Below are 27,540 nucleotides of genomic sequence, written 5' to 3'. Positions count from 1 at the left end.
TCGTTTATTTTCCTAAATATTAGCCAGCTACTTAGTTGCAGTGTAGGTTGATAGTTACTGAAAGGCATCATACCCTGTGATTGACTGTGACCAGGTGTATAAAGCTACTCTTGGGATGGGAAAACTGACAGCTGTGCCCATCACTCAGGCTTTGACTATTGTTGAGGACCAGAATTATTTCTTGGAACACAGAGTATAGACATGTAGTTAAAATATAAAGACAAGTGACTGCAAAAAGCAGGGCTCCTCCTCAAACACTTAATTTTCACGGTGCTTAGGAAATGGTGTTCATTATACCATTTAAGCGACTACAGGTTTTACTACAGACACACTATAAAAGAATTCAGAAAATAATGTATCTCACAGAATTCCTCTATTCTCATATTTTAAAGGGTTGAATATTTTATTCTCCTATAACTTAACCCATTATTTTCTGTGCTTCAAAATAATGGCTGGAATAAGAGCAGGAACATCTCTGAGTGGAATGAATTTTGTCCTTCACAAAAGGATAAAGGGAGAAACTGAAGAACAGCTGTCTCTGGGCTCACTGGGATTCAAGATGTGGAGAGCTAACACTCCTATGTCTCTACTCCACTCCACTTCCTTCCAACCTCCCAAGTTGCCTCTCAGCTCCTTCCTTCTGTGAGCCGTTTCTTCACCTTCCCTGGGCTGCATGGTTTTCCATCTCTTCACCTACCCTATGGTGTTAAGGCAGCTGTTTGTCTTTTTCTCACCTGGAATCAAAGTCTCTTAAGCCCCAAATCAGAAACCCAAAGGAAATCCTAAATGTAAATGTCACCTTTTAACTGCTTATAGCCAGTTTACTTTGACAAATGCTTATCCTTCCTATAGGATTTAAGCTAATGGGCACTTGGTTACTAAACCTAGATAAAGGTTAAATGAAATTGCCATTGTTAGAATTAAGGTGAGACTGCCAGAGGCAAATGAACAAAGTATTTGCAATCCAGGATCAAGATTCCTCTCCAATTCTTCTTCATTATTTGTTCTGTGTGATCATCCTCATTGAGTAAAATTGTGCAGTTACCACTAAAGTAAATATATTGAACGCAAATGTGCTCAGACACATTTTTATTGCTCTCCTATTTTAGACATTATGTTTTATGACATCTAAAGTCTGGGAGTAGTGGAAATACATAACTCTTCAACCTTGATTTACCAGTACAATTTTTTTTCCTCCCTCATTTGATTTGGGCTGTAGGGAACTAAATAATAATTCGGTATCCTATCAATTTTGATAGGAAACAGCAATATATATTAAAGGAGTATTTGTCACTTTTTCTTTTTTACTCAATTCTGATCTTATCTTTTTTCAACATAAACCAATCTAGGATGTAAAGCAGGAGTTAATAAAGTTGGTTAAGGCAGCAGGATTTTCATCATCCACAGCATCTAATGACTGGGAAGGAAACAGAGCCTCACACACACTGTCCTTCCAAGAAATTGCCCTTCTTAAAGCTGTATTGGCTGCTGGACTATATGACAACGTGGGAAAGATCATCTATACAAAATCAGTTGATGTTACAGAAAAATTGGCTTGTATTGTGGAGACAGCCCAAGGCAAAGCTCAAGTACATCCCTCCTCAGTAAATCGAGATTTGCAAACTTATGGATGGCTCTTATACCAAGAGAAGGTAAAATGCTCATTCTTAATGCCACGATTCAGGGTATTCTAGAAGTCAGTCATAACAAGTTAGGATGCCCCAACAAGTTAATTTTTTTTGGTTATCAAACAGTTTATACATATTGATTTCAAATATGTACAAAAACATAGTTTTTCATCAAAAAATCCCTATTTCTTTCACTTAATGAAAGAAAAATATTAAAACTTCTACTCTGACCATTATCTTTCTTACTTGAAATAAGACAATTATAGCAAATAGATATTGTTTAATAATGTATCCATTCCCTAAGATTTCACCAAGAGGTGCTCTCTCAAAAGGGAACAAAGACCTGTTTTATGTGCATTCCAAATAACCATATGGGATAATATAGAACAATATATGCTATAGCAACAGTTTGAGTCACAATGTAACCCAAGATAAGTTAGCAGCAAATATTTATAGATTATAGTTAAAACAGTCTTGTAAGTCATAGCTTGCTAAAATAACAAGGATTCATAATTTCAAGGAGTGGCTCCCAAAATTTACATGTAGAGCATGAGAAATTAGGCCATAGCTAAACACTGGTCTAGAAACTAGACACTTTAAAACAATATTATTTTTGAGCTCATTATTTTGAGCTCATTAACAGCATTGGCATTATAAAATTGTTCATAGTTTCATTTATGTTCAAGAAATATAATTCACCCTTACAATTCATGTTTTAAAATGCCTTTCGATAGTATAAATGCACCAATGGTGAATGTGATTATTATAAAATTGGCAAGTTATGCACACAACAGAATGTAAAGGTAGCTTTACGAAATTTATGATATAAATTTTATAATAGTAAATTATAGAAAAATGCTTACATGGAACATATATGAACTTCTTACATTTTTAGGCTGTGAAGTTTTTTTTTTTTTTTTCTCTTTATTCCTGTGCAGGTAAGGTATACCCGAGTATATTTGAGGGAAACTACCCTAATAACCCCTTTTCCAGTTTTACTTTTTGGTGGTGATATAGAAGTTCAACACCGGGAACGTCTTCTTTCTGTTGATGGCTGGATCTATTTTCAGGTACATGCTACAACTGATCTCATAACATTAAAATTTTCTTGTAGTACTTGCAGTACTACTGAGGTGGATTTTTAAAATTTTATTGGAGTTTGCATAATTTCTGCCTACAATTTGACTTAGAGTGGAAGACCTTATTTTATCTTGCCTACATTTAAATCTGTTACAATACGTTCAATCTGTTAAATATGAAAATCAACTCTATTGCTATTACAGATGGCATTTACTACCAGTAAAAATAATTTGCCACGTGCTGTGTACTTGAATAGTTTACATGGATTATCCCAAACTTAATACCCTAATAACCTTGTTCATTAACTTCAGTAGTTTCCTTTCTATACATGAGGCACTTAAGTTCAGTGAGAAGTTTATATAACTTTTCTTAGATTAAATGGATTGTTATTGGCAGAGCAAGTATTAGACCTAGAATTATTTGAACCTCAAACTTAAATTCTAAAAAGACAAAGACAAATTCATAGCTTTTAATGAATATTGTCAAGTTTTCCTCTGGAAAAACTAGACTAATTTCTTCATAACCCCATCAACATTGACCAACTTAAACAAATCTAATACATTCTGCTACTGTATGCCATCATGATTTGAGTAAGACTGGAGAGTAAATTTTAAATACAACTTTAAAAATGTATGCAGTTCCCTCCAAGAGGACAGGGTGGTAGAGGTCATCTGTAATTGGATTGTGCTAATGGCTGCCTAACTCTTTAAATATATTAGAAATCATTAAATTGTACACTTAACCATTCAGTATATTAAAGTCATGATGTGCTAAAGCAGATCATAAGGTATATAGCCTTACCTTCATTTACTGAAACACATTCACACTCCAGGGGATTAACTTTGTCCAATCTGTCTTCTCTCAACAGGCCCCTGTAAAAATAGCTGTCATTTTCAAGCAGCTTAGAGTTCTTATTGATTCCGTTTTAAGAAAAAAGCTTGAAAATCCTAAGATGTCCCTTGAAAGTAAGTATTTGATTATAATGTAAGTAGAAAACCATATACTGTTAAATATGCAGTACATTAGAGCACACTGAAGTCTTCAAGTCCATGTGATTAAAAGCTGTTTTAGTAAAATTTATTTTATGAATTCTATCAGACTCATAGACAGTGCTTCATTATTCACAACCTAATTATCCTCCTAAGATTGTTAGTTTACTCCTTCCTCTTTTAAGCTTCACTTCTAAACTGCTGGCCATTTCACAGAAAAAAGGATAGTAAAACTGAGCATTGCAAACTTGGATTATAAGGGACTTTCTGTGAGGTTTCCAGCATGTTTTTCTCCACCATTCTCACAAATGCTGAGCTAGTGTATATTTAAAAAGTACAACATCCTTCCAGCAGAAATCTGCAATAGACATGGAAAGTTAGATCACATTTTGATATGTTAAGAGATGTGGGCTCTTTCCTTAGGGAAAATTAGGTGTAGCATCAAAGAGGCTATTGTGGGGGCGCCTGGGTGGCGCAGTCGGTTGAGCGTCCGACTTCAGCCAGGTCACGATCTCGCGGTCCGTGAGTTCGAGCCCTGCGTCGGGCTCTGGGCTGATGGCTCAGAGCCTGGAGCCTGTTTCCGATTCTGTGTCTCCCTCTCTCTCTGCCCCTCCCCCGTTCATGCTCTGTCTCTCTCTGTCCCAAAAATAAATAAACATTGAAAAAAAAAAAATTAAAAAAAAAAATACTGTTTCTTTCTAGACCTGTCATTGTTTACCTTGCAGCAAGTTATCTTTTCTTTTTTTTAATGTCATAGTAGCCCCCAAGAATTTGAATGTCAGGCCATGGTCCCAGTTATCAGAATTTCCCATTGCAACCACTGAAACTCAGGGCATTCCTTCACTGAAGTGTCTAAAATAAAGAATTTCAGTATTACAGCCCTGATAATTACACCTATGTAAAAAGAGTAGTAAGAAGTTGTTAGGAAGTCACAGTATCAGAGCAACTGGTTAAAAGTAGAAGTATCTGTTAACAAAACCTCCTTAGCAAATAATGTGGCCTCTGTTGCTCTGTTTGTCAAATTAATTGGTGTTTGATACCTTTGTTGTGTAGAGAGATCTGTCACCTACCTATTGACACCTCTTCAAGAGCACTTTGCTGTTAAAGGTAATTGTTTCATGTTTAGTCCAAAGGAAACAAACTATTTCCTTCCTCCTTGCCCATGCTGTGGAGATCCCTATATCTTCTGAGGAACATGGAACAACCAGTAACCCCTGCAGTACATCTCAGCCAGCGCTCCTTCTCTCTCTCAAAATAAATAAACTTTTCAAAAAAACAACAACCATAAGATCTAAGTTTATTTATTTATTTTGAGAGAGAAGGAGAGTGAGGGAGAAAGAATCCCAGGCAGGCTCTGCATTAGGGCAATGCCCAATGCAGGGCTCAAATCCACAAACTGTGAGATCATGACATGAGTTGAAATCAAGACTCAGACACTTAACCGACTGAGTCACCCAGGCGCCCCTTTAAGGAATTTTTAAAGAAACAATTCCTAATAAAGGACAAATAGTTACATCACATCATCTCTTTGGGCCTTAAGCCTATTTTTTGTCAAAGTAAGGTGTGGAATAATGGTAACAATAATTAATAATATTTGTAGTGCAACAAATTCTGTTATGTGGGCATCTCTTGTTTGAATCTTGTTGAAATTAGTATTGCATTCTAACTTAAAAGAATCTTTTAATCAAGTGTGCCTGTTGGTCACATGTGTATACATTGAGAATTTAGCCAGTGATAAATTTGTTCATGGTTTTTGTTTGTTTTACTCAGATGACAAGATACTACAGATCATTACAGAATTGATAAAAACAGAGAATAAGAACTGAAACTGAAAGTCATGGTCAACTGCTTTAAAAATTAAGATGAAGATACAGTCATGAAATTATGTGAAAATCGACCATCCCATTAAGTATTTCAGTACTTAAAATGTTGGTACTAGCCATAACTTAAAGGTGGTGGAAAAAAAGCACATACTTTAAACATGTGTAATTTTCTAGTTCCTTTTTAATGATGATTATTTGCAATGTATTTGCCACTACATTTACAATAAATTCTTTGGTATCATCCATGCTTTATACATCCTTATGTGCCTGCCTGTATAGATTCTGTAACTTAGTGTTGTGATTCCCTATGTATACACTCTATCCTCCAGCAGTCCTTGTCATCAGGAGAGTTTAGACCTTCTTGACCCAGAAGAGACAATGAGCTTCAAAACCAGTTGTAATGTAATTAAATTTCCATGAAAAGGAACAGCTTCAGAAGTCAGTTATTTAATATTTGATAATCAAAGTTAAAACCTAAATAAGTATACAATATTAATAGATGCTATCTATCCACTAAGCATAAAGATGCAGTGCTAGAGAACAGGCAGGAATGGTTAATGCTACTGTTAACTTTGGGATGGTAGCTTATACCATTTACCTTTTCATATAAATGACCTTGAATCCTTGTTTGCACTCATAGTTGGTAAAGTCAGTAAATGTGAGATAGTACTTGGATATTTTTTAGTGGCTTCAGTTGTTTCACTGAGAATCTTTTGAAACTCCATTTTGATTATGTAGAGGAATTTTCCCTTCATTTCTTATCAAGATTGTGGAAGAACTTCAAATATAGTCCTGTGTAGACCAAATGGCAGGAATTCTATCTGAAGGACAAAAGATTAGAATAGGAATCTAGTCCAAATGCTGGACTCTCATAATAGGTACTCAATATTTGTTGATGAGTGAATAAAAGAAGCTGTAACTTTCACTTTATGTGCAGGTGGAAGTAAAAATAAAATTAGAGATTGCTACTAAGTACTAACTTTCTGCCTGCAGTGTGATAAGGGAATTGAGAGCAAGTCAAATATGATTGCACTTTGGAATCACTAGCTAATGCCATTAATAGAAGTGGAGATGTGAGAATAAAGAGTTAGTTTGTATGCTGGAGGAGGATCAGTTTGTGACCTATGGAGACTGGAGTCCTACAATAGAACTAATGTTTCCCATCACCTGAGTGTGCAAGCTAGTGCCCAAATGTTTTTTAGATATTAACTCATTTAATCCTCACAACAACCATCACAATAGGTAGTTCATTATACCCTTTTTACAAATGAGGAGACTGAGGCACAGGTAAGTGAACTAACTAGCTCCAGATCACACTGATAATAACTGGGCCAAGAACCATTTAAATTTCCGAAATGTAACCATTATTCCTTTGAAAATGTCAAACAGTAGCATCAGGATTAGGGCCAAAGGGCCCTCACCCATCACTTGCACCCAGGTCACCATCATCTTTCACCTACATCACTGTGGTAATCTCCAAACTAGGCTCTCCCCTTCTTACTCTTCTATAATCCGTTCTCCTCCATAACTTTAAGAATAATCTTTCAATTTTTTTTTTTTTTAAATTGTAACTCCAGTATAGTTAACATACAGGGTTATTTTAGTTTCAGGTGTACAGTATAGTGATTCAACAGCTCTTTGTATTAGTGCTCATTGTGACAAGTGCACTCCTTAATCCCCATCACCTATTTAACCCATTCCCTGACCCACCTGCCTTCTGGTAACCATCAATTTGTTCTCTATAGTTAAGAATGTGTATTGTGATTTGTATCTTTTTCTCTTCTTTTTTTGTTCCTTAAATTTGACATGAGTGAAATCACATGCTGTTTGTCTTTCTCTGACTTCGTTCACTTAGCATCATACCCCCTAGTTCCATCCATGTTGTCACAAATGACAAGATTTCATTCTTTTATGGCTGAGTAATACTCTGTTGTGTGTGTGTGTGTGTGTATACATACACATGACCTACAAATTTCTAAATGATCTGTACCTTACAACTCTCCAACCTCCTTTTCTCCTGTCCCATTTCTCACAGTGCTCCAGCCACACCAGGCTCCTTTTGAATCCAACTGGCCTTTTCAACATTTGCACACGCTCTTCTCTGCTGTAAAGTACTGCTTCTGTTCTTTACCAAACAGAACTTATCCTGCATCATTGCTGTCTCCACAGACCACCCTACTGACTTCCTCACTGACCACTCTTCCTGAAGTACATCTCCCCTTCCAATTGTTCTTACGACACAATACTTTCCTCAGCATGTAACATCTGCTTTTTGATTTCTCCCACTAGACTATATGCTGCACCATGACGGTGTCACTCATGAATGTATACTGAGTACAATGCCTGGCACATACAGGCATTTAGTAAATGTCTGCCAAATGAATCATTGAGAATGAGGGAAGTGAGAACAAGGAGTCAAATATGACTGCAGCTTCTTATGGAAGTCAAGAAAGATAATTAAGGGTGGCAAGGAAGGACATGGTCACAGGTCCCACAACCACCTACACATTCAAAGACTGACTAGGATGTATGGGACTCAGAGGCTATAGTTGATTCTAGAGAATGGATACACAACAGGTTTAGCAAGGAAAAAAGACATCACATAGACTCTGGCAGAATCTACACAGGCTTCCTGTACATGTTGTGCAGTCTTTCTACCCACAGAAGCCCAGTTGAGACTCAGAGTCAAAAAGTATTTTTCTGGAGGTGGCTCATGTAGGCACAAAAATCAAAACTGTAACTATCAAAATTCCAGACTCCCAGAAGAAAAGCAAGCATTCAGTGCCCCAAGCAGGCAAAACAGTGTTATCTGAAAAACATGCAACTTTTCAAAAGCCAAGCTCCCAGGCTCCAGCCAGGAGCCAACTCTGCAGGCAGGCTCTCCTAAAGATAGTAACCTGGGGGCTGCAATGTTAACCCTCCATACACACAAAGCCTAATTTTTAGGGAATGAATACAAACTCAAAGGCTGGGGCACCAAATCAGTACTCTTTACAGATATGAAGAAACAAGGCTAAGAGGTTGAGGAATGAGATATTTTAGGATGGGAAGATCCTCACTGATTTGCAGACAAAACAAATAACCAACAGAGAGACTAAGAATAATATTAGTATGAGGGGTGCTTGGCTCACTCAGTGGGTAGAACATGCAACTCTTGAATTCAAGCCTCATGGGCATGGAGACTATTTAAAATATGTATATATATATATATATATATATATATGTATATATATATATATATATACATATATATATATATGTGTGTGTGTGTGTGTGTATAATATTAGCATCAGAGAGAACCCAACAAAGAACTAAACAAGATTATCAGGAACAAGTTGGGAAGGCTTTTTGGCTTTCCTCAGCAATGAATGCTTAGGATCTTGAGGAGATGAACAGATAAAGTCGATAGTGGGCATTTTTTGCTTTCAGGTGACCATGAGATCTTAGAATTAAACAGACTGTCTCATTGAATCACTGTCCAAAAATGCTTACATAAAAGCAAACGGCACTAGAAGAGAGGCCATGGACAAGGAAAACGGAGAGGCTGAGGAATTAGAAGTCAGAATCTAATCCTAATTCATTGTGAATAAGTGAAAGGTAAGGAGGGTGATTAAGAAAGAGAATGTCAGAATTTATATATGTATGTATGTTTATTTTGAGAAAGTGCATGCATGCACGAGCAAGCGGGAGGTGGGGGCAGAGAGAGAAGGAGAGAGAATATCAAACAGGCTTTGCACTGTCAGTGCAGAGTCCGACACAGGGCTCAATCTCACAATATGATCATGACTTGAGCCAAAGTCAGGAGCAGGATGCTTAACTGAATGAGCCACCCAGGTGTCCCAACAATTTCAGGATTTAAAATTTGAGATGTAATTGTTGCAATAAGTAAACCTAATGCTGGTAGACAACAAAATAGACATGGGTATCACAGAAGATAGGTTCAGAAACAGGATGATCAATATGTTTTAACAGTGTGCACGCAGGAAAAGGATGGAGAAGACTAGGCCAGTGCTATTGTGCTATGGTTGGTGGGAAAGCAGCAAAGTGCCGGACCTTAAATACAGGGCCCTAGAGATACACGGTGGCAGAAAGGAGGCAGAAGGGAGGGAGGGGATCGTATGAGAAAATGGCATTCTCTTCAGGTAAGAAGTTGTTGAATCCTGGTAGTGGTAGAGGAATATTTCAATCTCTTCTCAAGGTACATCAATTCTTACATTCACAAGTAGAACAGTCTTAATTAGAGAAGATTAGCTGGAAGGAAAGGAAACATTAAAGGAAAGCAGATTTCTATTAAAAACTTTTTTCCAGGGGCACCTGGGTGGCTCAGTCGGTTGAACTTCCAACTTCAGCCCAGGTCACAATCTCACGGTTTGTGAGGCTGAACCCCACATGGGACTCTGTGCTGGCAGCTCAGAGCCTGGAGCCTGCTTTGGATTCTGTGTCTCCTCCTCTCTCTGTCCCTCCCCTGCTCATGCTCTGTCTCTGTCTCTCAATAGTAAATAAATGTTTAAAAAAAAAATTTTAAGCATTTTTTTCCATTAAAAATTTTTTAGGGGCTCCTGAGTGGCTCAGTTGAGGGTACAAGTTTGGCTCGGGTCATGATCTTGCAGTTTGTGCTTTGAGCCCACTGGGCTCACTGCTATGAGCACAGAGCATGCTTCAGATCCTCTGTCCCCCTCTCTCTGCCCCTCCCCTGTTTGAGCTCTCTCATAAAAAAAACATTGAAAAAAATTGGGCGGGGGGGGGACACCTGGGTGGCTCAGTCAGTTGACGGTCCGATTTGAGCTCAGGTCATGATCTTAAGTGATCTTATTTTTTTAAGGGCTCCTGGGTGGCTCACTTGAGCATACAAGTTTGGCTTGGGTCATTATCTCGTGGTTCATGAATTTGAGCCCCACATCCGGCTGGCTGCGGTCAGTGCAGAGCCCACTTAAGATCTTCTGTCCTCCTCTCTCTCTGCCTCTTCCCGGCTTGTGCTCTTTCTCAAAAATAAATAAATCTTCAAAAAAAATTTTTCAACTGAACATTATGTGATAAGCACTGAACTAAGAGCTTTATTATATTTTTGTTTAGTCCTGACCACAATCCTAAGGGGAGACGGATAATTTATTTCCAATTTATAGATGAAGAAATTGAAGCTAAGAAGCTAAATTTTCTGAGGTCACTCAGCTAGTGAGGAAAAATGAAAAGACCATTCAAAAATAATCTGAGCAGTATATAGGCATAAGGATAGATGTATAGATCTATGGAACAGTATTGAGAATTCACAAATAAACCCACCCATCTATGGTAAGCTGCTTTTTAATAAGCGTGCCAAGACCATCAATAGATAAAAAGCAGTCTTTTCAAGAAATGATGCTGGGACAAATGGTTATCCATATGCAAAAGAATTAATTTGGACCCTGATCTTATACCATATTCAAAAAATTAAGTGCATCATAAAGCTAAAAGTAAAAACACTGGTTCTTCAAAGGACACCATCAAGGAAGTAAAAAGTCAACCCATGTAATGCAACAAATTATTTGAAAATCCTAATAAAGGACTTGTATTTAGAATATATAAAGAAATGTTACAACTCAATGGTAAAAGAGAACCCAATTAAAAAATGAGCAAACTAGGAATAGAAGGAAATTACCTCAACATCATCAAGGACATAGATGAAAATCCCACAGCTAACATCATACCGATGTTGATGAAAAACAAAGCTTTTACTCTAAGATCAAGAATGAGCAAGGATACCCACTCTAACCACTTTTATTCAGCATAGTACTGAAAGTACTAGCTAGAACTATGCAAAAAAGAGAAATAAAAGGCATTCAAATAAGAAAGGAAGAAGTAAAATTATCTCTATTTACAGGTGACATATATGTAGAAACCCGTTACCTCTCTCCCTCTCTCTTTCACACACGCACACACACAGTTAGAACTAATATTCAGCAAATTTGTAGGATTAAAAAATTAACATCTAAAAATCAGTTGCATTTTTACATACTTAACAAAGAACAGTCAAAAAAATTTAAGAAAACAATCCCATTTGCAATGGCATAGAAAATAATGAATTATTTAGGAAGAAGTTTAGCCAAGGAGGCAAAAGACTTGTGTACTAAAACACTGCTGAAATAAATTAAAGATGACACAAATAAAAGGAAAATAAATGCTTATGGATTGGAAGACTGAGTATTGTTCAAATGTCTATACTACCCAAAGCAATCTACAGATTTAATGCAATCCCTATAAAAGTCCCAATGGTATTTTTTACAGAAATAGAAAAAACAATTCTAGGGGTTCCTGGGTGTCTCAGTTGGTTGAGTGTCTGACTCTTGATTTCTGCTCAGGTTGTGGGATCAAGTCCATGTCAGGCTTATGCTGAGGGTGAGGCCTGCTTAAGATTCTCTCTCTCTCTCTCTCTCTCTCTCTCTCTCTCTCTCTCTCTCTCAGGTCATGATCTCATGGTTTGTGGGTTTGAGCCCCACATCAGGCACTTATAGTGCAGAGCCTGCCTAGGATTCTCTCTCTCCCTCACTCTAACCCTACCTGACTTGCGCTCTCGCTCACTCTCTCTCAAAATAAAAAATTAAGGGGCGCCTGGGTGGCGCAGTCGGTTAAGCGTCCGACTTCAGCCAGGTCACGATCTCGCGGTCCGTGAGTTCGAGCCCCGCGTCAGGCTCTGGGCTGATGGCTCAGAGCCTGGAGCCTGCTTCCGATTCTGTGTCTCCCTCTCTCTCTGCCCCTCCCCCGTTCATGCTCTGTCTCTCTCTGTCCCAAAAATAAATAAACGTTGGAAAAAAAAAAATTTTTTTTTAATAAATAAATAAATAATTAATTAATTAAAAAAATTATCTGTCTTCCTCTGTCCTTCTACCCTCCTTGCACGCTCTCTCTCTAAAATAAAAAAAATAATAGGGGCGCCAGTCCGACTTCGGCTTAGGTAACGATCTCGCAGTTCATGAGTTGGAGCCCCACATGGGGCTCTGTGCTGACAGCTGAGAGTCTAGAGCCTGCTTCCAATTCTGTGTCGTCTTCTCTCTCTGCCCGCCCCCCCCCCCATTCAAGCTCTGTCTCTCTCAAAAATAAATAAAAGCTAAAAAAAATTTTTTAATAAAATAAAAAGTAATTTTAAAAAATAAAAATTAATAAAATTAAAAATTAAAAAAACAATTCTAAAATTTATAATGGAACAACAAATGACCCCAAAAGCCAAAACAATCTTGAGGAAAAAGAACAAAGCTGAAGGTCTCACACTTCCTGATTTCTAAACATTACAAAGCTACAGTAATCACAACAGCATGGTATTGGGATACCCAAGACAGACATATAAATCAACAGAACAGAATAGAGGGCACAGAAATAAATCCACACCTACATGGTCAAATGATATTCAAGAAGTGTGCCAAAACCAAACAATGGGGAAAGGATAGTCTCTTCAACAGAAGCTACTGGGAAAATTGGATATCCATATGCAAAAGAATGAAACTGCACCCCATCTTACATCATACATAACAACAATCAATTCAAAATGGATGTGGGGCGCCTGGGTGGCTCAGTCGGTTGAGCGTCCGACTTCAGCTCAGGTCATGATCTCACGGTCTGTGAGTTTGACACCCGTGTCAGGCTCTGTACTGAATCTCAGAGCCCGGAGCCTGCTTCGGATTCTGTGTCTCCCTCTCTCTCTGCCCCTCCCCTGCTCATGCTCTGTCTCTCTGTCTCAAAAATAAATAAAACATTAAAAAAATTTTTTTAAAAATGGATTAAACACTTAAAGCAAGATTTAAAACTGTAAAGCTCCTACAAGAAATGTAAAGGGAAAGCTTCATAACACTGGTAATGGAAATGGTTTATTGGATAGGCCACTAAAAGCACAGGCAAGAAAAGCAGGTAACATCAAAGTAGAAAGTTTCTGCATGGCAAAGGAAACAATCAAAAGAGATAAAAGGCAACCTATGGTACAGGAGAAAATATTTGCAAGCCATGTATCTGAAAAGGGGTTAATATCCAAAATAAGTACTCCTACAACTCAATAACAACAACAACAACAACAAAACCCAACAACAAATAACCCTAAATTATCTGATTTTAAAAATGAGCAAAGGACTATGAATAGACATTTCTCCAAAGAAGATGTAAAATGACCAGTAAGTATATGAAAAGATGACCGACACTGATAACCATAAGGGAAATGTAAATCAAAACCATAATGAGGTATCACTTCACACCTGTTAGGATGGCTATTTAGAAAATAATCACTGTTAGCAAGGATGTTCGAAGTGCAAACTGCACACTGATGGTAGGAAGGTAAAATGGTGCAGTTGCTATGGAAAACAGTATGGAGGTTCCTTAAAAAATTAAAAATAGAAACACCATATGATCTACCTTCATTCCCACTTCTGGATATTTATCCAGAAGAACTGGAATCACCATCTTAAAGACATATTTATACTTTCATGTTTACTGCAGCATTATTCACAACAGCCAAGTAGAAACAACCTAAATGTTCGATGACAGATGAATGGATAAAGAAAAGGTGGTAAATGCATATCATGGAATATTTTTCAACTTTTAAGAAGAAGGGAATTCTGCAATATGTGACAACATGAATAAACATAGAGGACATTATGTTAAGTGAAATAAGCCAGTCACAGGACAAATACTGCATGATTCCACATACATGAGGTATCTAAAGTGGTCAAACTCACAGAAACAAAATAGAGTGGTGGTTGTTAGGAGCCGGGAAGGAAGAGAAATGCAGAGCTGCTATTCAATGGTATTAAGTTTCAACCACATAACATAAAAAAATTCTAGAGATCTGCTATACAACACTAATACCATATGTGTGTACTTAAAATTTATTAAGAGGGTAGATCTCACATGTGTTTTTCACCACAATAAAAAAAAACAAAGGATATGAATAGGTTTTTTCCCCACAGAAGATACACAAGTGGCTAAAATTCATGGAAAGATGTTTAAGAGTGTTAATAATTAGAGAAATGCAAATGAAAACCCTAACGAGGTACTTCCTCACCACTACTAATAGAACTAAAAAGGCAGACAATATCAAGTGTTGGTAAGAATTTGGAGAAAATGGACCCCTCATACATTGCTGGAGGAATATATAATTGTGCAACCACTTTGGCAAACAGTTCCTCAAAAAGTTAATCAAAGAATCAATACATGGCCCAGCAGCAATTCCATTTCTAGCTATACACCCCAAAGAAATAAAAACCTATGTCCACAGAAAAAGCTGTACATCACCCAAAGAGCCAAAGCAATCTTGAGAAAGAAGCACAAAGCAGGAGATACCAAGCTGCCAGATTTCAAATTATACCACAAAGCTATAACAGTCAAAACAGTATGGTACTGGCAAGAAAAAAGACACACAGAGATCAATGAAATAGGACAGAGAGCCCACAAGTAAACCCATGTTTAGGAGGTCAAGATGCACTTGGGGCTTCATTGGTTGAGCATCCAACTTCAGCTCAGGTTATGATCTCACAGTTCATGAGTTCGAGCCCTGTGTCGGGCTCTGTGCTGACAGTTCAGAGCCTGGAGCCTGCTTTGGATTCTATGTCTCCTTCACTCTCTGTCCCTCCCTCCCTTCATGTCTTTCTCTCTCTCAAAAATAAACCAACATTTAAAAAAAATGAGAAGGTCAATTAATCTATGAGAAAGGAGACAAGAATATATCATGGGGAAAAGACAGTCTTCTCAGGAAATGGTTTTGGGAAAACTAAATAGCTACATGCACAAGAATGAAAATGGACCACTATCTTACACCATATATGAAAACAAATTCAAAATGGATTAAAGACTTGAATGTAAGATCTGAAACCAAAGAACTGCTAGGAAAAAACACAGGAAATAAACTTTCTGCCATTGGTCTTAGCAATAATTTTTTGACGAGTCTCCTGAGGAAAGGGAAACAAAAGCTAAAATAAAGAAATGAGATTATATCAAATGAAAAATCTTTTGGACCGTGAAAGAAACCAGTAACACAACAAAAAGGCAGCCTACTAAGTGGGAAAAGATATTTTCCAATCATACATCTGATAAGGGGTTAATATCCAAACTATCCAACCAACCATTATAAAATGGGCAGCAGGGGCACCTGGGTGGCTCAGTCAGTTGAGCATCCCACTTCAGCTCCAGTCATGATCTTGCAGTTTGTGAGTTCAAACCCTGTGTTAGGCTCTGGACTGACAGCTCAGAGCCTGGAGCCTGCTTCAGATTCTGTGTCTCCCTCTCTCTCTGCCTCTCCCCAACTTGTGCTCTCTCTCTCAAAAATAAATCAACATTAAAAAAAAAAATGTAAAGAAATGAATGTTACAGGAATGTATTCTCCAGAATACGGGAGAATTATGTTATAGTCTAGAATGCAATTCTAAAATACAATCTAGAATGCACAATGTCTGGAACAAATCAGATGCTTCCTAAGCAGTTCACACATATAAGCCTCTAAGCTGAAACAGAAATAGCAGATATGGTAATAATACAGAAATGTGGGCCATAATGCTGAGGAACACTGAGCATCTGTCAGTCTCTCCAAAGTACTAAGAAACACTGCTCCTGAAGGATAAAACTTTAACATCCAGACTTGCCACATGGGAAGAAAATAAATTCAGCCACTCTATCCATTCATTTCAAACCCACATAGCTAAACACACTTAGAGAGTGGAGCCTGCCTCTCAACAGGGCACCTAACTTCCAACAGGGCAACCGAACTTGCTACTTGCTGAAAGCTTTTGTTAACTGCAGACCCTTGGTGGCTTTTCTCATAAATTCTAAGAAATATGTGACAAGGCAGCCCTCAACAGCTGCTCTGTTTTGATCTGCACCCTGTGATTTGACATTCAAGTAGCTGCATTACATATCATGTCCTTCAGCCTTCCCCTTTGTTGTTCTTCAATAGGACCAGCTTTGCTTTCCATTTAGGACAAAGGGTTATTTTACCACAGTCTAAAGGTACTAATTGCTGCCCTCTTTGTTGTCTGTGTGGTAGGGAAAGAAAAGACACGATAGATCTTCCTTATTTAACAGAGGAGCCTGAGGTTATTTTAACATAGGACGCCCCACTGGACATGAAAAAGAACTTTCTGCAACCTGCAGCCTCATCATTTAAAATAATAAAAGTAACAATAAGCACAGAGATGTACTAGCTTTATCTTTCATGTGGTTGGGAAAAATTCACTGTGTACAGTGAGCCTACTTCAAATTCACGTCTTTGCCAATCACCTTGAGATAACTACTTCAGGAGAATTTAACTATCCTTATCTAAACATTTGTAGGATTCCCTCCCCACCAGAAAACACTGCTCCCCAAACAAGGACATATCAATTGAACCGATATTTTGAGAAATCTCACTTAGGGAATGGATTTGCGCAACATTAAAAGAAAAAGACAGGGGCGCCTGGGTGGCTCAGTTGGTTAAGCGGCCGACTTCGGCTCAGGTCATGATCTCAAGCCCCGCATCAGGCTCTGTGCTGACAGCTCAGAGCCTGGAGCCTATTTCAGATTCTGTGTCTCCCTCTCTCTCTGACCCTCCCCCATTCATGCTCTATCTTTCTCTGTCTCAAAAATAATAAAATAAAAAAAACGTTAAAAAAAAGAAAAAGACATTTTCACTTGTGAACACAAGCAGCACATGAGCATTGCTTTCCAAAAGGCATCCCTCACCATCTAACTGAAAATACTCCCCATTCACTTTCCAGGGCAGCACACTCAAATTGCTGCAGACTTACTACGTGAGAGAGAGAGAGAGAGAGAGAGAGAGAGAGAGAGAGAGAGACAAAGCAAGAGCTGGGGACAGGTAGAGAGAGAGGGAGAGAGAGAATCCGAAGCAGACTCTGTGCTGTCAGTGCAGAGCCCAACACAGGGATCCTATGACCTGAGCCCAAATCGAGGGTCAGATGCTTAACCGACTGAGCCACCCAGGCACTCCTGATATCGTTTACATTTTGTTCACAGTTTTACTTTCAGCCTCTCCCCTCCCCATTCTGTGCAAGCAGAGGCCTTGTGTATCCTATCCACTGCTGCAAACCTAGAGCAGTGCCCAGTACTTAGTAGGCACTTGTTAAATAATGGCTGTGAAACGGCAGAGAGAGACAACTACAGTATTTAGGTACAGTGATATTCTAGTAACAGATCTTTTTTTAAAGATCCTTTATTGGTTTGTCTTGGATCTGCTAATTAATTTAAAATGCATGTTCACACCAAGAATGGAAGGTGGAAAGAAAGCTGAACATTTAAACAACCTATCAGTCACTGCTAAGGTACAAACCCACCCATTTTTTCCCCTCACTCTTCAGATCAGCTTCCTTTATGAGACCGTCTCTTCACTCTGAGCAAGGCTGCCAGATAACCAAATTTGTCCTCTCCCAACAATTTAAACTTGTTTATTCAGCACCAGTGCTCTCTGTGAGAAACTAAGTCAACTGTCACTTTCTCATGTCATCACCTGCTAAGAGGTCGCTGGTTCACAGAAATCAGATACAGTCTGTGGTCATCACACTCCAAATGGCTTCACACTTCTCTTAGCCTTGAAGCCTTGCTTCTTTTTCCCTAGCTCAACTTGTGCCTCCTGGCACATGCTTGGGGTAGGGAACTCTGCCTGCCTTGCTAAACTACACCGCAGAGGCTCCAGGTTTATCACAAAAAGGTCCAACCAGCTCTGACCCGCTGGGCTCCTCCATCTTTTGTGGACTCTGTTCCCTCAGCTTTACTCTTCTTTCTAAGCAGTGGCCCAAGGGTGGACTCAAAGCCTTTTCTTGGTTCTCGCTTAGCATTTAACGAACATAGAAGAGCATAAGGATGAATGTCCAGGCTAGAATCACAGACTTGGGTTTAAATCCTAGTTTTCTGCTTACTAGCTGTGTATCTTCAAGCAAGCACTTGATCCTCTCTAAAAATTCTCTCATTTGTAGAATTGGTAAAATAACTGTACCTCTTTCGTACGATTGAAGTGATGGTTAAATGCTACAATAAATAAAAGTGCAACATAACAAGACCTAAGAAGTCACTGAATGCTGGCAATAACAAGGTCCTATGTGATCTGGCCCCATGACCTCTGCCACCTCATCTGCTGCTCTCCTTTTCACTCCTACTCCAGCTACACTGGTGTCCTTGCTGTTCTTCCACATGGCAGACCTGCTCATGCCTTGGGGCCCCTGCATCACTATTTTCTCTGGCTAGGATGCTACCCCCTCAGATGTCCACATGGCCAACTCCCCCATTTCCTAGAGTTCTCTGCCCAAATTTTTCCAGTGAACTTTATCTAACCAATGTATTAAATAATGCAATCTACCTGCGGCACTCCCCATGTGCCAGTCCCTGTATTGCTTGTCTCTCCGGGCACTTCCATCCCTATAAACTCCATGAAGACCGGGATATTTGTCTGTTCCGTTCACTGATATATAATCCAACTTCCAAAAGAACAGTTTCACTTATGAAGTTACAAAACTTTGCTCCCGGAGTACACAGGCCCTGTTCTACTCAATCTGCTCTTTCTATGTCCACATATAATAGTGATCACCATTTTTCAGGACTAACCTGGGTTCCCTGTTTTCTAACTTCAAGGCCACATGCATATGAAAAATGCTATTTTTGAAACAGATTACACATAAATATAGTTCAAAATTCAAAAGATCATGACAGTGTATAGCAGGAAGACCCTCTGTCTCTTATTTCTGTCTCCCAGGATTTCTTCCCAAAGGCAATCAATGTTACCAGTTTCTTGTATATCTTTCCAGAGAGATTCTATGCATATATAAACATATATGTAGATATTCTCCTTTTTTTTACACAAGTGACAATATATTTGACATACTGCTCTGTACCTTGCTTTATTTAACAGTGTATTTTGAAAATCCTTCTACATCAGTCCATAACCATCTACCTCATTCTTTTTTTTTTTTTTTTTTTAAGTAGGCTCTACAACAAGGAGCCCAACTTGGGGCTTGAACTTACCATCCTAAGATCAAGACCCGGGCTGAGATCAAGAGTTGGATGCTTAACCAACTGAGTCACCCTGGTGCCCCCTGCCTCATTCTTTTTAACAGCTGCATAATATTTTGTGTTTTAGATGTCCCTTATTGAAAGCAATCAACGCTTTGCTTTTAACAAGGATATTGTGATAAACCCCTTTTTATAAAGTAATTTTGCACTGATGCAGAATAATTATCAAAGAGTGGAAATGCAGAGTTAAAGATTATGTACATTTTAAATCTTTACAGATCTTGCCAAATTGTCTTCCAAAATGGCTGTACCAATTTACACTCTCACCAAAAACAAGAGGTCTATTTCCCTAAATCCTCTTACCAAACGTTTGAACTTTTATCAATCAGATTATGTACAATATAGTATCTCATGATGGATTTAGCTTGCTTTTTTCTTGTTATGAGTGAATCATGGAGGACTGTTCCCTCCTGACACCTTGGATCTACATGGGCAATTCTACCATCTAAAGGGAAAGGAGCAAAGAGAGCATCAGGCTATCACAGTCTGTAGAAAAGCTTTCAAGGCCCACTGAAGCAAGTCACTTAGTCTCCCGTATTTCAAAAGAGCTGGGGCCTGAAGTGGCCCCAAACAGAATGCTACTTTGCTTACTACTCTTTTACTTCTTCTCAATGTCCAATTCTTATCATATATGTAGGTATATCAGCAAAATTATGGCAGTTATTATTTTCCTCAGCCACACTGGATACCAGAAATTCACTTCTCTGACTTCAAGTATCCTAAACACTTTCCAATTTGGGCACTTAACTACATTAATAGAAAACAGTCTTTAGTAAATTTAATTTTTAGTGACCAATATAAATTTTAGTGACTTAAAATCAAAAGTGAGCTCAAGGATCTTGAGGTGCTAACAAAATAGTTCACATATCTGGTAACAACCCCAACCCACCTACTCTGTTTGCTAAACAAGGTATTGTTAGTAAATGCATTCCTCCTACCTCAATCACTGTCCAAGCCCTGGGGCAGGATGAGGGTGGGGGTTTTTCATTGAAGATGAAGTGCCAAACTGGAAAAAAACAAAACAAGGTAACTTTAGTTCTATTATATTAATACTCTCTTGCGGGTTCCAAAAACCACACCTGAAAATAAGCAGGGTCAAATCATGGTTAATCAACCTTCATTATAAAAGCCTGGGCTTAATTAGGTCCTACATCTTTTTTTTGTTTGTTTAATATTTGTTTATTCATCTTGAGATAGAGGTGAGAGAGAATCTCGAGCAAGCTCCACATTGTCAGCACGGAGCCCAATGTGGGGCTTGAACCCATGAGCTGTGAGATCATGACTTAAGCCAAAATCTAGAGTAGGACACTTAACTGACTGAGTCACCCATGTGCCCCTAGGTTCTATGTCTTTAAAGTATTTTAGATCTACCTAGTGCCTTTAAGGTGCATTGCACCCAGGTCTCAAATTAGAAAAGAGAAATTAATTTTAAAGACTCCTCATAAGAAAAATTAAAAGCCCTTAACTTGGACCATATTGTTCATACCACAAATACTGCATCTAAATGGCCTCCAGTCTTTTTCCCTACAATCCATTTTCCACACATCAGCCAGAATAATCTTTTAAAACAAAAGACAGATTTTCTCTCTTTGGATTAAGACCTCTTCAGTGGCTTCAGGTAAAGTCTTTAGCATTTAATGTACCTTCAAGACACTGCATGACCTTGCTGTTCAAACAGTATCATGGTGATTATGGAACAGGGAGCCAGGCTGAGTTTGAATCCTTGTTCTACCCTTTACTATCTGTGGGACCTTGGCCGAATTAATTTTCCTCTTACTCCTCAATTTTCTTATCTATAAAATGAGGACAATAATAGACTCTATCTCATAGAGTTGTCGTGAAGATTAAATACTATAATAATATTCATATGGATCATAACACAGTACCAGACATACAAGTTTTGGGTCAGTATTAACGATTATCTCACTTTTTCTCTCCCTTACAACTCTGTGTTCCAGCCATTCCTTATCAGGTAGACCCTAGAATGTTACAAGAGCCATAATTTCAGAGCTTCCAACATCCTATTCCTTTTTGTGGGGAATTGTCACCCAAATCCCTCTTCTCTTCTTTCAAGCCCCCCACCTTCTGTCTTAGCTTAACCATCACTTGCATGGGAAGCCTTTCCAGACCAGGTCAATTAGCTCTACCATGGGCTCCATGATACCCAGACGGGGCTGCCAGATGTTATAAGGCCCAGTTAAATTTGAATCTCAGATAAACAATAATCTTTTAGTTTAAGTATGACCCACAAAATATCTGGATATCAGATAAATAACAATCTGTCAGTATAAACGTGTCCCATGCAATATTTGAAACAGACTCATGCTAAAATTTATCTGACACTTCATTTTAACTGGGTGTCCTGTTTTTTATTTGTCAAGCCTACACCCAGGAGATCCTCTATCACAATAATTTTTGAAATGTGACAAGTGGTTGTTTCTCCCACTAGAGTGCCAGCTCTGTGCCGGAAGGACCCCGGAAACTTTTTTCTTAAGTAATATCTACACCCAACTTGGGGCTCAACTTGAGATTAAGAATTGCATGCTCCACCAACTGAGCCAGCCAGGCACCCCAGGACTCATGAAGCCCTCATAGCTGTCTTAGACCTGGCATCGCAGGCAGTCCACAAATACCAAGGAATGTATCACCCATCAGTACAAAGCTCAGGTACTGCCTGTTGGGAGTTAACTACAGACACTAGCCTCACATCCACAGGAGGATAAAATGACCCTTCTGCTTTTTCACAATATCTCCAGAGTGATATTGACTTCCCAATGAAGGCTTTAAGGTGACCCCCCTACTTCATGTTCAAAAAGGACTTTGAGTTTTCACTTATTTCACTTGACTCTCAAGGCAAGTATTAACAACCACATTTAACAAATGAGGAAACAGAGGCTCAGAGAATGTAAACAGCTAGCCCAGGATGACCAATAAATGGGAGCAACAATATTGACCCTAGAAGTTGACTTTGTGCTCCTTCCACTGTACCAAATGGCCATCTGGGCTAATGAGAAGGCTCAGAATTCCTAGGTCCTTCCTCCTCATCCAGAAAGCTTCTCAAGGAAAAACTCTGATATCTGAGCCCTCTCCACAGATTTAACTGCTCCTCCCTTAATGGTCCCCCAGCAAAAGCTTGAGAGAAGCCAAGTCCTAGCACCTGTATCTTGAAAGAGCGGCAATTCTTACCTCATCTCTCAAGTTACAAATGACACTGTTTAGGTCTATAACTAAAGACCTTGCTCAGAGTTACAGGGAAATAGGAGTCAAACTTACCAGAACCCCAAATCTGTCTCTTTTCTCTTTCCTCCATCTCTACGAGTCAACACCCCCACATGCAACTAAATTTCTAGGGACAGGGATTTTAATTTGATTATACACATTTCTCTGCTTTCTTCTGACATGAGGTGGGAATGGCTCAACCTGCTCTTGCAACCCCACTTCTTGGAGTTCTTCTGGAAAGTTCATCAAACTGAGGGTTGTGGGTTTTCTGCCACTGAGAAATGCCTACAAGGCTGACTAGATGCTACTTGTGCCCCTTTTCCTCAGGATACGAGCCCCTTAGGAAGGTTCTCTCAGGCAGAAGACTCCAACTTCTACCAGGACAGGAAGCTAGGAACCAAACCAGCAGTGCCCTGAGGAAACTGCCGCATCCAGTCTAGTCTTTCCTGCGTGGGCACTCCGCTTCTGGTTCCAGCTTTATTTTTTTGAGCTTCTGAAGGAGCAAAAACGGAGAGCAGGGAATAATCAAGGAGGATTGAGCTGCCCCGGGGAGCGGGTTAGAAGCTAATGACATAAAACAGAAAAGGCCGTGAGCAATTCGATCAAGCTAGCAATGCAACCCTCCAACCATGTTATGCACGTAACAGCTCCAGTTTACTTGGTTTGGGGTGGCAAGGGCGGAGCAAATGTTTTAAGACTGCAAATCGGCAATCGGAGGTTCGCGGGGCACTTTTTCTGGTTGATTTCTGCACTACTGCCTGCCTGGCTGGCTGGAGTAGCTCCCAGATACGTAGCGCAGAGGAACTTGCGGAGGCCCTGCTCCCCGAGAGCGGCGCAAAGAGGGACACCCGGGTCCTGGGGTCCCGCCTAAAAAAAAAATTATAAACGCAGTCGAATTAGAATTACTGCTTGTATGGGTTACTAAGAAAACTCCTGTGCTGACAGGATTCTAGTTGGAGCCTTCGTTTGGAGTTTGGAAGCTAACTTTTGCAAAATTACCAACCTGGATTAGAGGCTGCGTAGAAAGCGCTAGCACGTACGAGATTAACCGGACCAGGACTCGGCGACAGCCGCGGAATCTTTTTCCCGGAGCAATTGAGCCCCTGGGCGGTACTCGGCGCCCTCTCGGCCAGGCCACCGCCCCGCCCCCACCCTTGGAGGCGCGCACTGCTCCAGCTGCTAACCTGGGTTACCTGGGTAACGCAGGACGCGCGCGGAGCTGGCAACTCCCCGCGGGTGCGCTCATACTCGAGTAGCTCCTCCTCTCCCTTGCGGGCTGCGCAAGCCGGACGCTGCCTGCCGCTCGCTCAGAAGCGGTTCTTTAGCCGGGAAAACTCGGCCTCGTGCCGCTCAGTAATCAGCCAGTGAGAAGCCAGGGGTGTGGTAGAGGGCAGAAGCCCGCCGAGTACTTAGGGCCTCGCCGCCGATTTCGCCAGCCTATTTCGCACTTTCTTGAGGGCCTTCGGTTCCCCGCAGGTGGGGAATCACCGAGCAGCCACCAGACTGCATAATGGTGACCCCCTGCCCCACGAGTCTCGTGAGCCCCGCCGCCCGGGCTAGGAGGCGGGACGACCAGAACCTCCGCGCCCCGGTGAAGAAGAACAGGCGCCCACGTCTCCGGAGGAAGCAGCCGCTGCAGCCACTGAGCCCGTGCCCACTCCCCGGAGACTCCGGTGTTTGCGACGTGTTCGAGTCCCCCAGCTCCGGATCTGATGGTGCAGACAGTCCAGCAGCTTCCGCGGCGCTAGGCTGCAGCCCCCTACCTGCTCCTGCCCAGCAGTTGGAGCAGCTAGATCTACAGACCTTTCGTGACTACGGTCAGAGCTGCTACGTCTTCCGCAAGGCGAAGGAGAGCCACTTCCACCCGCGGGAGTCGCTGGCGCGGCAGCCACAAGTGAGGCGCTGGTAGAGCGAGCACCCCACCGCCTCTCCTCTTGCTCTTTCTTCGGCTGTTTGCTCTCCGCAGCGCCCCCGCCCGCGCTCACGGAGGTTCTCAGTCCAAGCGGGAAGGGGCTTTGGAGGACCGGGCCACCGTCCTGGTTTTACAAATGGAGAAGAGTGGGGCCTAGATGGCTTAAGTGACTTGTCCGAAGTTTCCATACTGGTTAGCGGGGACACGGTAGAATGCAGACGAGTCAAGAAAGTTTCTAGCCTCGAGTAAGGACTCCTCCCGACCCCGGGCAAGCTATTTAACAATTCTGAGCTTGTTTCTTAATCTGAATAGTAGGGGCCCTTTCCTCTCACTTGAATTGATCCGAGGATTACACAAGGTAATGTGTAATACACACGCGGCCCGAGGGCCAGGTACGAATGTGAGCATTCCGGCCCCTTGCCCGTCCATTGCTCTCTGCGCAGCAGCGCTGCCCAGTTTTTCCCCAGTTACCAGCGCATTTACGTTTCTCCTTTGTGCCTTCCTCCAGGGAAGCTCCCTAGGTTTTTTTGGCTGGTCCCTGACGCAGACCTTCTTTGCGCTAGGCTCAGCCGGTCCTCTCCCCACCTCCCTCCCGGCAGGTAACGGCGGAATCCCGCTGTAAGCTGCTTAGCTGGCTGATCCCCGTGCATCGCCAATTTCGTCTCTCCTTCGAATCGCTGTGCCTGGCGGTGAACACTCTGGACCGCTTTCTTACCACCACCCCTGTGGCTGCAGACTGCTTCCAGCTGCTGGGGGTCACGTCCCTGCTCATCGCTTGCAAACAGGTACTTGCACACGGGGTCTTAGGGGACTGCCAAACTCTTGGCCACTCTCTGGTCACCACCCGGCTTTCCAAGTGCACACGACTTAGTGCTGGGCTTTCTGAATTAATTTTGTTATACATTTCCAAACGTATGCACCCCACAGCTTTAACTTGACAGTTTTCCCCCACCCCCAACCAACAGTCCTTTCACCCGGCCCCCAAAGAAATAGGCTGAAGTCAGTCCCAAGAGTAAGTCCCAACAGCTCGTGGTAGCCTTGTTATTCTAGGCCCCCCGGGGGGAAAAGTCTTTAAAACTTCTCAAATCTTTTTTTAGCTGGACTACTGTCCAGTTAGAGAAACTACGCTGGAACTATACCCCAGGTGATTAAAGGGGAAGTAACGCAGAGGCGACGGCCCAGCTATCTCGCTGGAAGGGATGGGGGACAGAGGGAGTGCTGGTTTTCTCCGGGATTTCATATGGGGGTGGGCGTCCGGCCCTGGATGCTGCTTTGCGGGGTCTGAACGCCCCTGTATTAACAGGTGGAGGTGCACCCGCCACGCGTGAAACAGCTCCTGGCCCTGTGCTGCGGTGCCTTCTCCCGGCAGCAACTCTGCAACCTCGAGTGCATCGTGCTGCACAAACTGCACTTCAGCCTCGGCGCACCAACCATCAGCTTCTTCTTGGAGCATTTCACTCACGCCCGCGTGGAGGCTGGGCAGGCTGAAATCTCCGAAGCCCTGGAGGCACAAGCCTTGGCCCGCGGCGTGGCGGAACTGAGCCTGGCCGACTATGCCTTCACCAGCTATACTCCCTCCCTGCTGGCCATCTGTTGTCTGGCGCTGGCCGACCGTATGCTCCAGCTCCCGCGCCCGGTGGACTTGCGCCTAGGCGGGCACCCTGAGGCTGCACTGCAGGACTGCCTGAGCAAGCTGCAGCTACTGGTGGCCATAAACGAAACCTCCCTGACTCACATGCTGCCCTTCCAGATATGCGAGAAGTGCAGCCTGTCCCCGAAATTGAAATGAAAGAGACCTTGGGTTTCCTTTTTTATCCTAGCCCAGCTGCTGGACCTCTCCCATTCCTTTGAAGGAGTACAGTTTTGGCCCACAGAGGGGTTCAGGGCTCCTACTTGATCACGAGGTCATCCTGCAGGTTGCAAATAGTGTAGCATCTCCTTGTTTATTTATTTTCCTAAGAGCACATGAGAGACCCGAGTTTTTCCCCAATAAAAAGACTATCTGTGTTGGTTTGTCTGAATGCTAGGATTGCCCGTGTTATCTCAAGGGAAGGAAGGTGAAAGCAGTTGGGGAATAGAGGCTGTCCTTAACGATGGAAGGGTCCTGCCTCCCTTCAGTCCACTCTGTAGCTAGCATACCTATGTGGGAACACCAGGTCTGAGGGTCCCTTATAGGCCTGTATCCTGTGACCCTCTCATGAGGCTGAGGACTGCTCATTCCCAGAGGTCCAAAGGGAAGGTGGGATGTGAACTTGAATAGAAGCCACAGCAGGCCATGCTGTCTGGAGGGGCTGGAGTGCAGAGGATGCCCAGCTGGCAAGCTTTGGTGACTATACATGCCCATGAACTAGGGTAAAGCAAGAGCTACCCTGGCAACTAACAGATGTTGGGAATGAAGGCATTGCAGTCAGTTGTGACCACTATAAATACGGCCCATTTACCCTGCAATCACTTGGTTCAACAGTTCACATATGTCTTACACCTGCTGCATGTGAGCCCAGGATAACAATGACATAGTAATCATGGCTATCATTCAGTGCTTAAATGGACCAGGCACTGTGTTCAGCATTCATTATTTTAATCCTCCAATACTATGAGGCTGAGTTGATTATCTCATTTTCCAAAGAAGAACACTGGCCCACAGGGTGGGTAAAGAATAGTAGAGGAACCAAGATGTGAAGGCAGTTGATTGGACTCCAGAGTCCCACCCTCAGCCACACTGCTCAACATCCCCCACTTAGAGGTTTGTGGAAATGCTCAAAAATAAAACCCCTTCTTCCTGAGGTAGGAGTGAGAAAAGTTATCTACTCAGTGTCTTCGATTCAATAGAAACTATATAGGGGCCCCTGGGTGGCTCAGTTGGCTAAGACCCTGACTCTTGATTT

At 41.4% G+C, this 27,540-nt stretch overlaps 2 protein-coding genes and 1 long non-coding RNA gene across 4 annotated transcripts in view; 2 read left to right on the top strand and 1 right to left on the bottom strand.

The window, feature by feature from the left end:
• DHX29 (DExH-box helicase 29) overlaps nt 1-5,763 on the top strand; it is a 45,966-nt gene extending 40,203 nt beyond the window's left edge. For both annotated transcript variants that reach the window (XM_043590507.1, XM_043590506.1), the window contains exons 24-27: nt 1,350-1,652; nt 2,567-2,698; nt 3,577-3,673; nt 5,468-5,763. In XM_043590507.1, coding sequence (XP_043446442.1) covers nt 1,350-1,652; nt 2,567-2,698; nt 3,577-3,673; nt 5,468-5,523 — 588 coding nt within the window. In that variant the 3' untranslated portion in view covers nt 5,524-5,763. The remainder of the gene's footprint in view (nt 1-1,349; nt 1,653-2,566; nt 2,699-3,576; nt 3,674-5,467) is intronic.
• Nucleotides 3,510-23,958, bottom strand: LOC122488999. Its single transcript, XR_006298798.1, has 3 exons — nt 23,747-23,958; nt 20,463-20,530; nt 3,510-3,580 (listed from the first exon to the last, which is right to left on the bottom strand). It is a non-coding gene; the product is annotated as an uncharacterized LOC122488999 (long non-coding RNA).
• On the top strand, nt 23,953-26,662 carry CCNO (cyclin O). The gene is made up of 3 exons (XM_043590520.1): nt 23,953-24,637; nt 25,255-25,440; nt 25,959-26,662. Exons 1-3 carry the CDS (start codon nt 24,254-24,256, stop codon nt 26,442-26,444), a joined length of 1,056 nt encoding a protein of 351 aa, XP_043446455.1. The 5' UTR covers nt 23,953-24,253; the 3' UTR covers nt 26,445-26,662.
• The last annotated feature ends 878 nt before the right edge of the window (nt 26,663-27,540 follow it).

This window comes from Prionailurus bengalensis, chromosome A1 (assembly GCF_016509475.1).
Source record: "Prionailurus bengalensis isolate Pbe53 chromosome A1, Fcat_Pben_1.1_paternal_pri, whole genome shotgun sequence".
In the NCBI taxonomy this organism is placed as follows: Eukaryota; Metazoa; Chordata; class Mammalia; order Carnivora; family Felidae; genus Prionailurus; species Prionailurus bengalensis.
The sequence above is the reverse complement of the archived record's forward strand: the minus strand, read 5'-3'. Positions and strand labels throughout refer to the sequence as shown.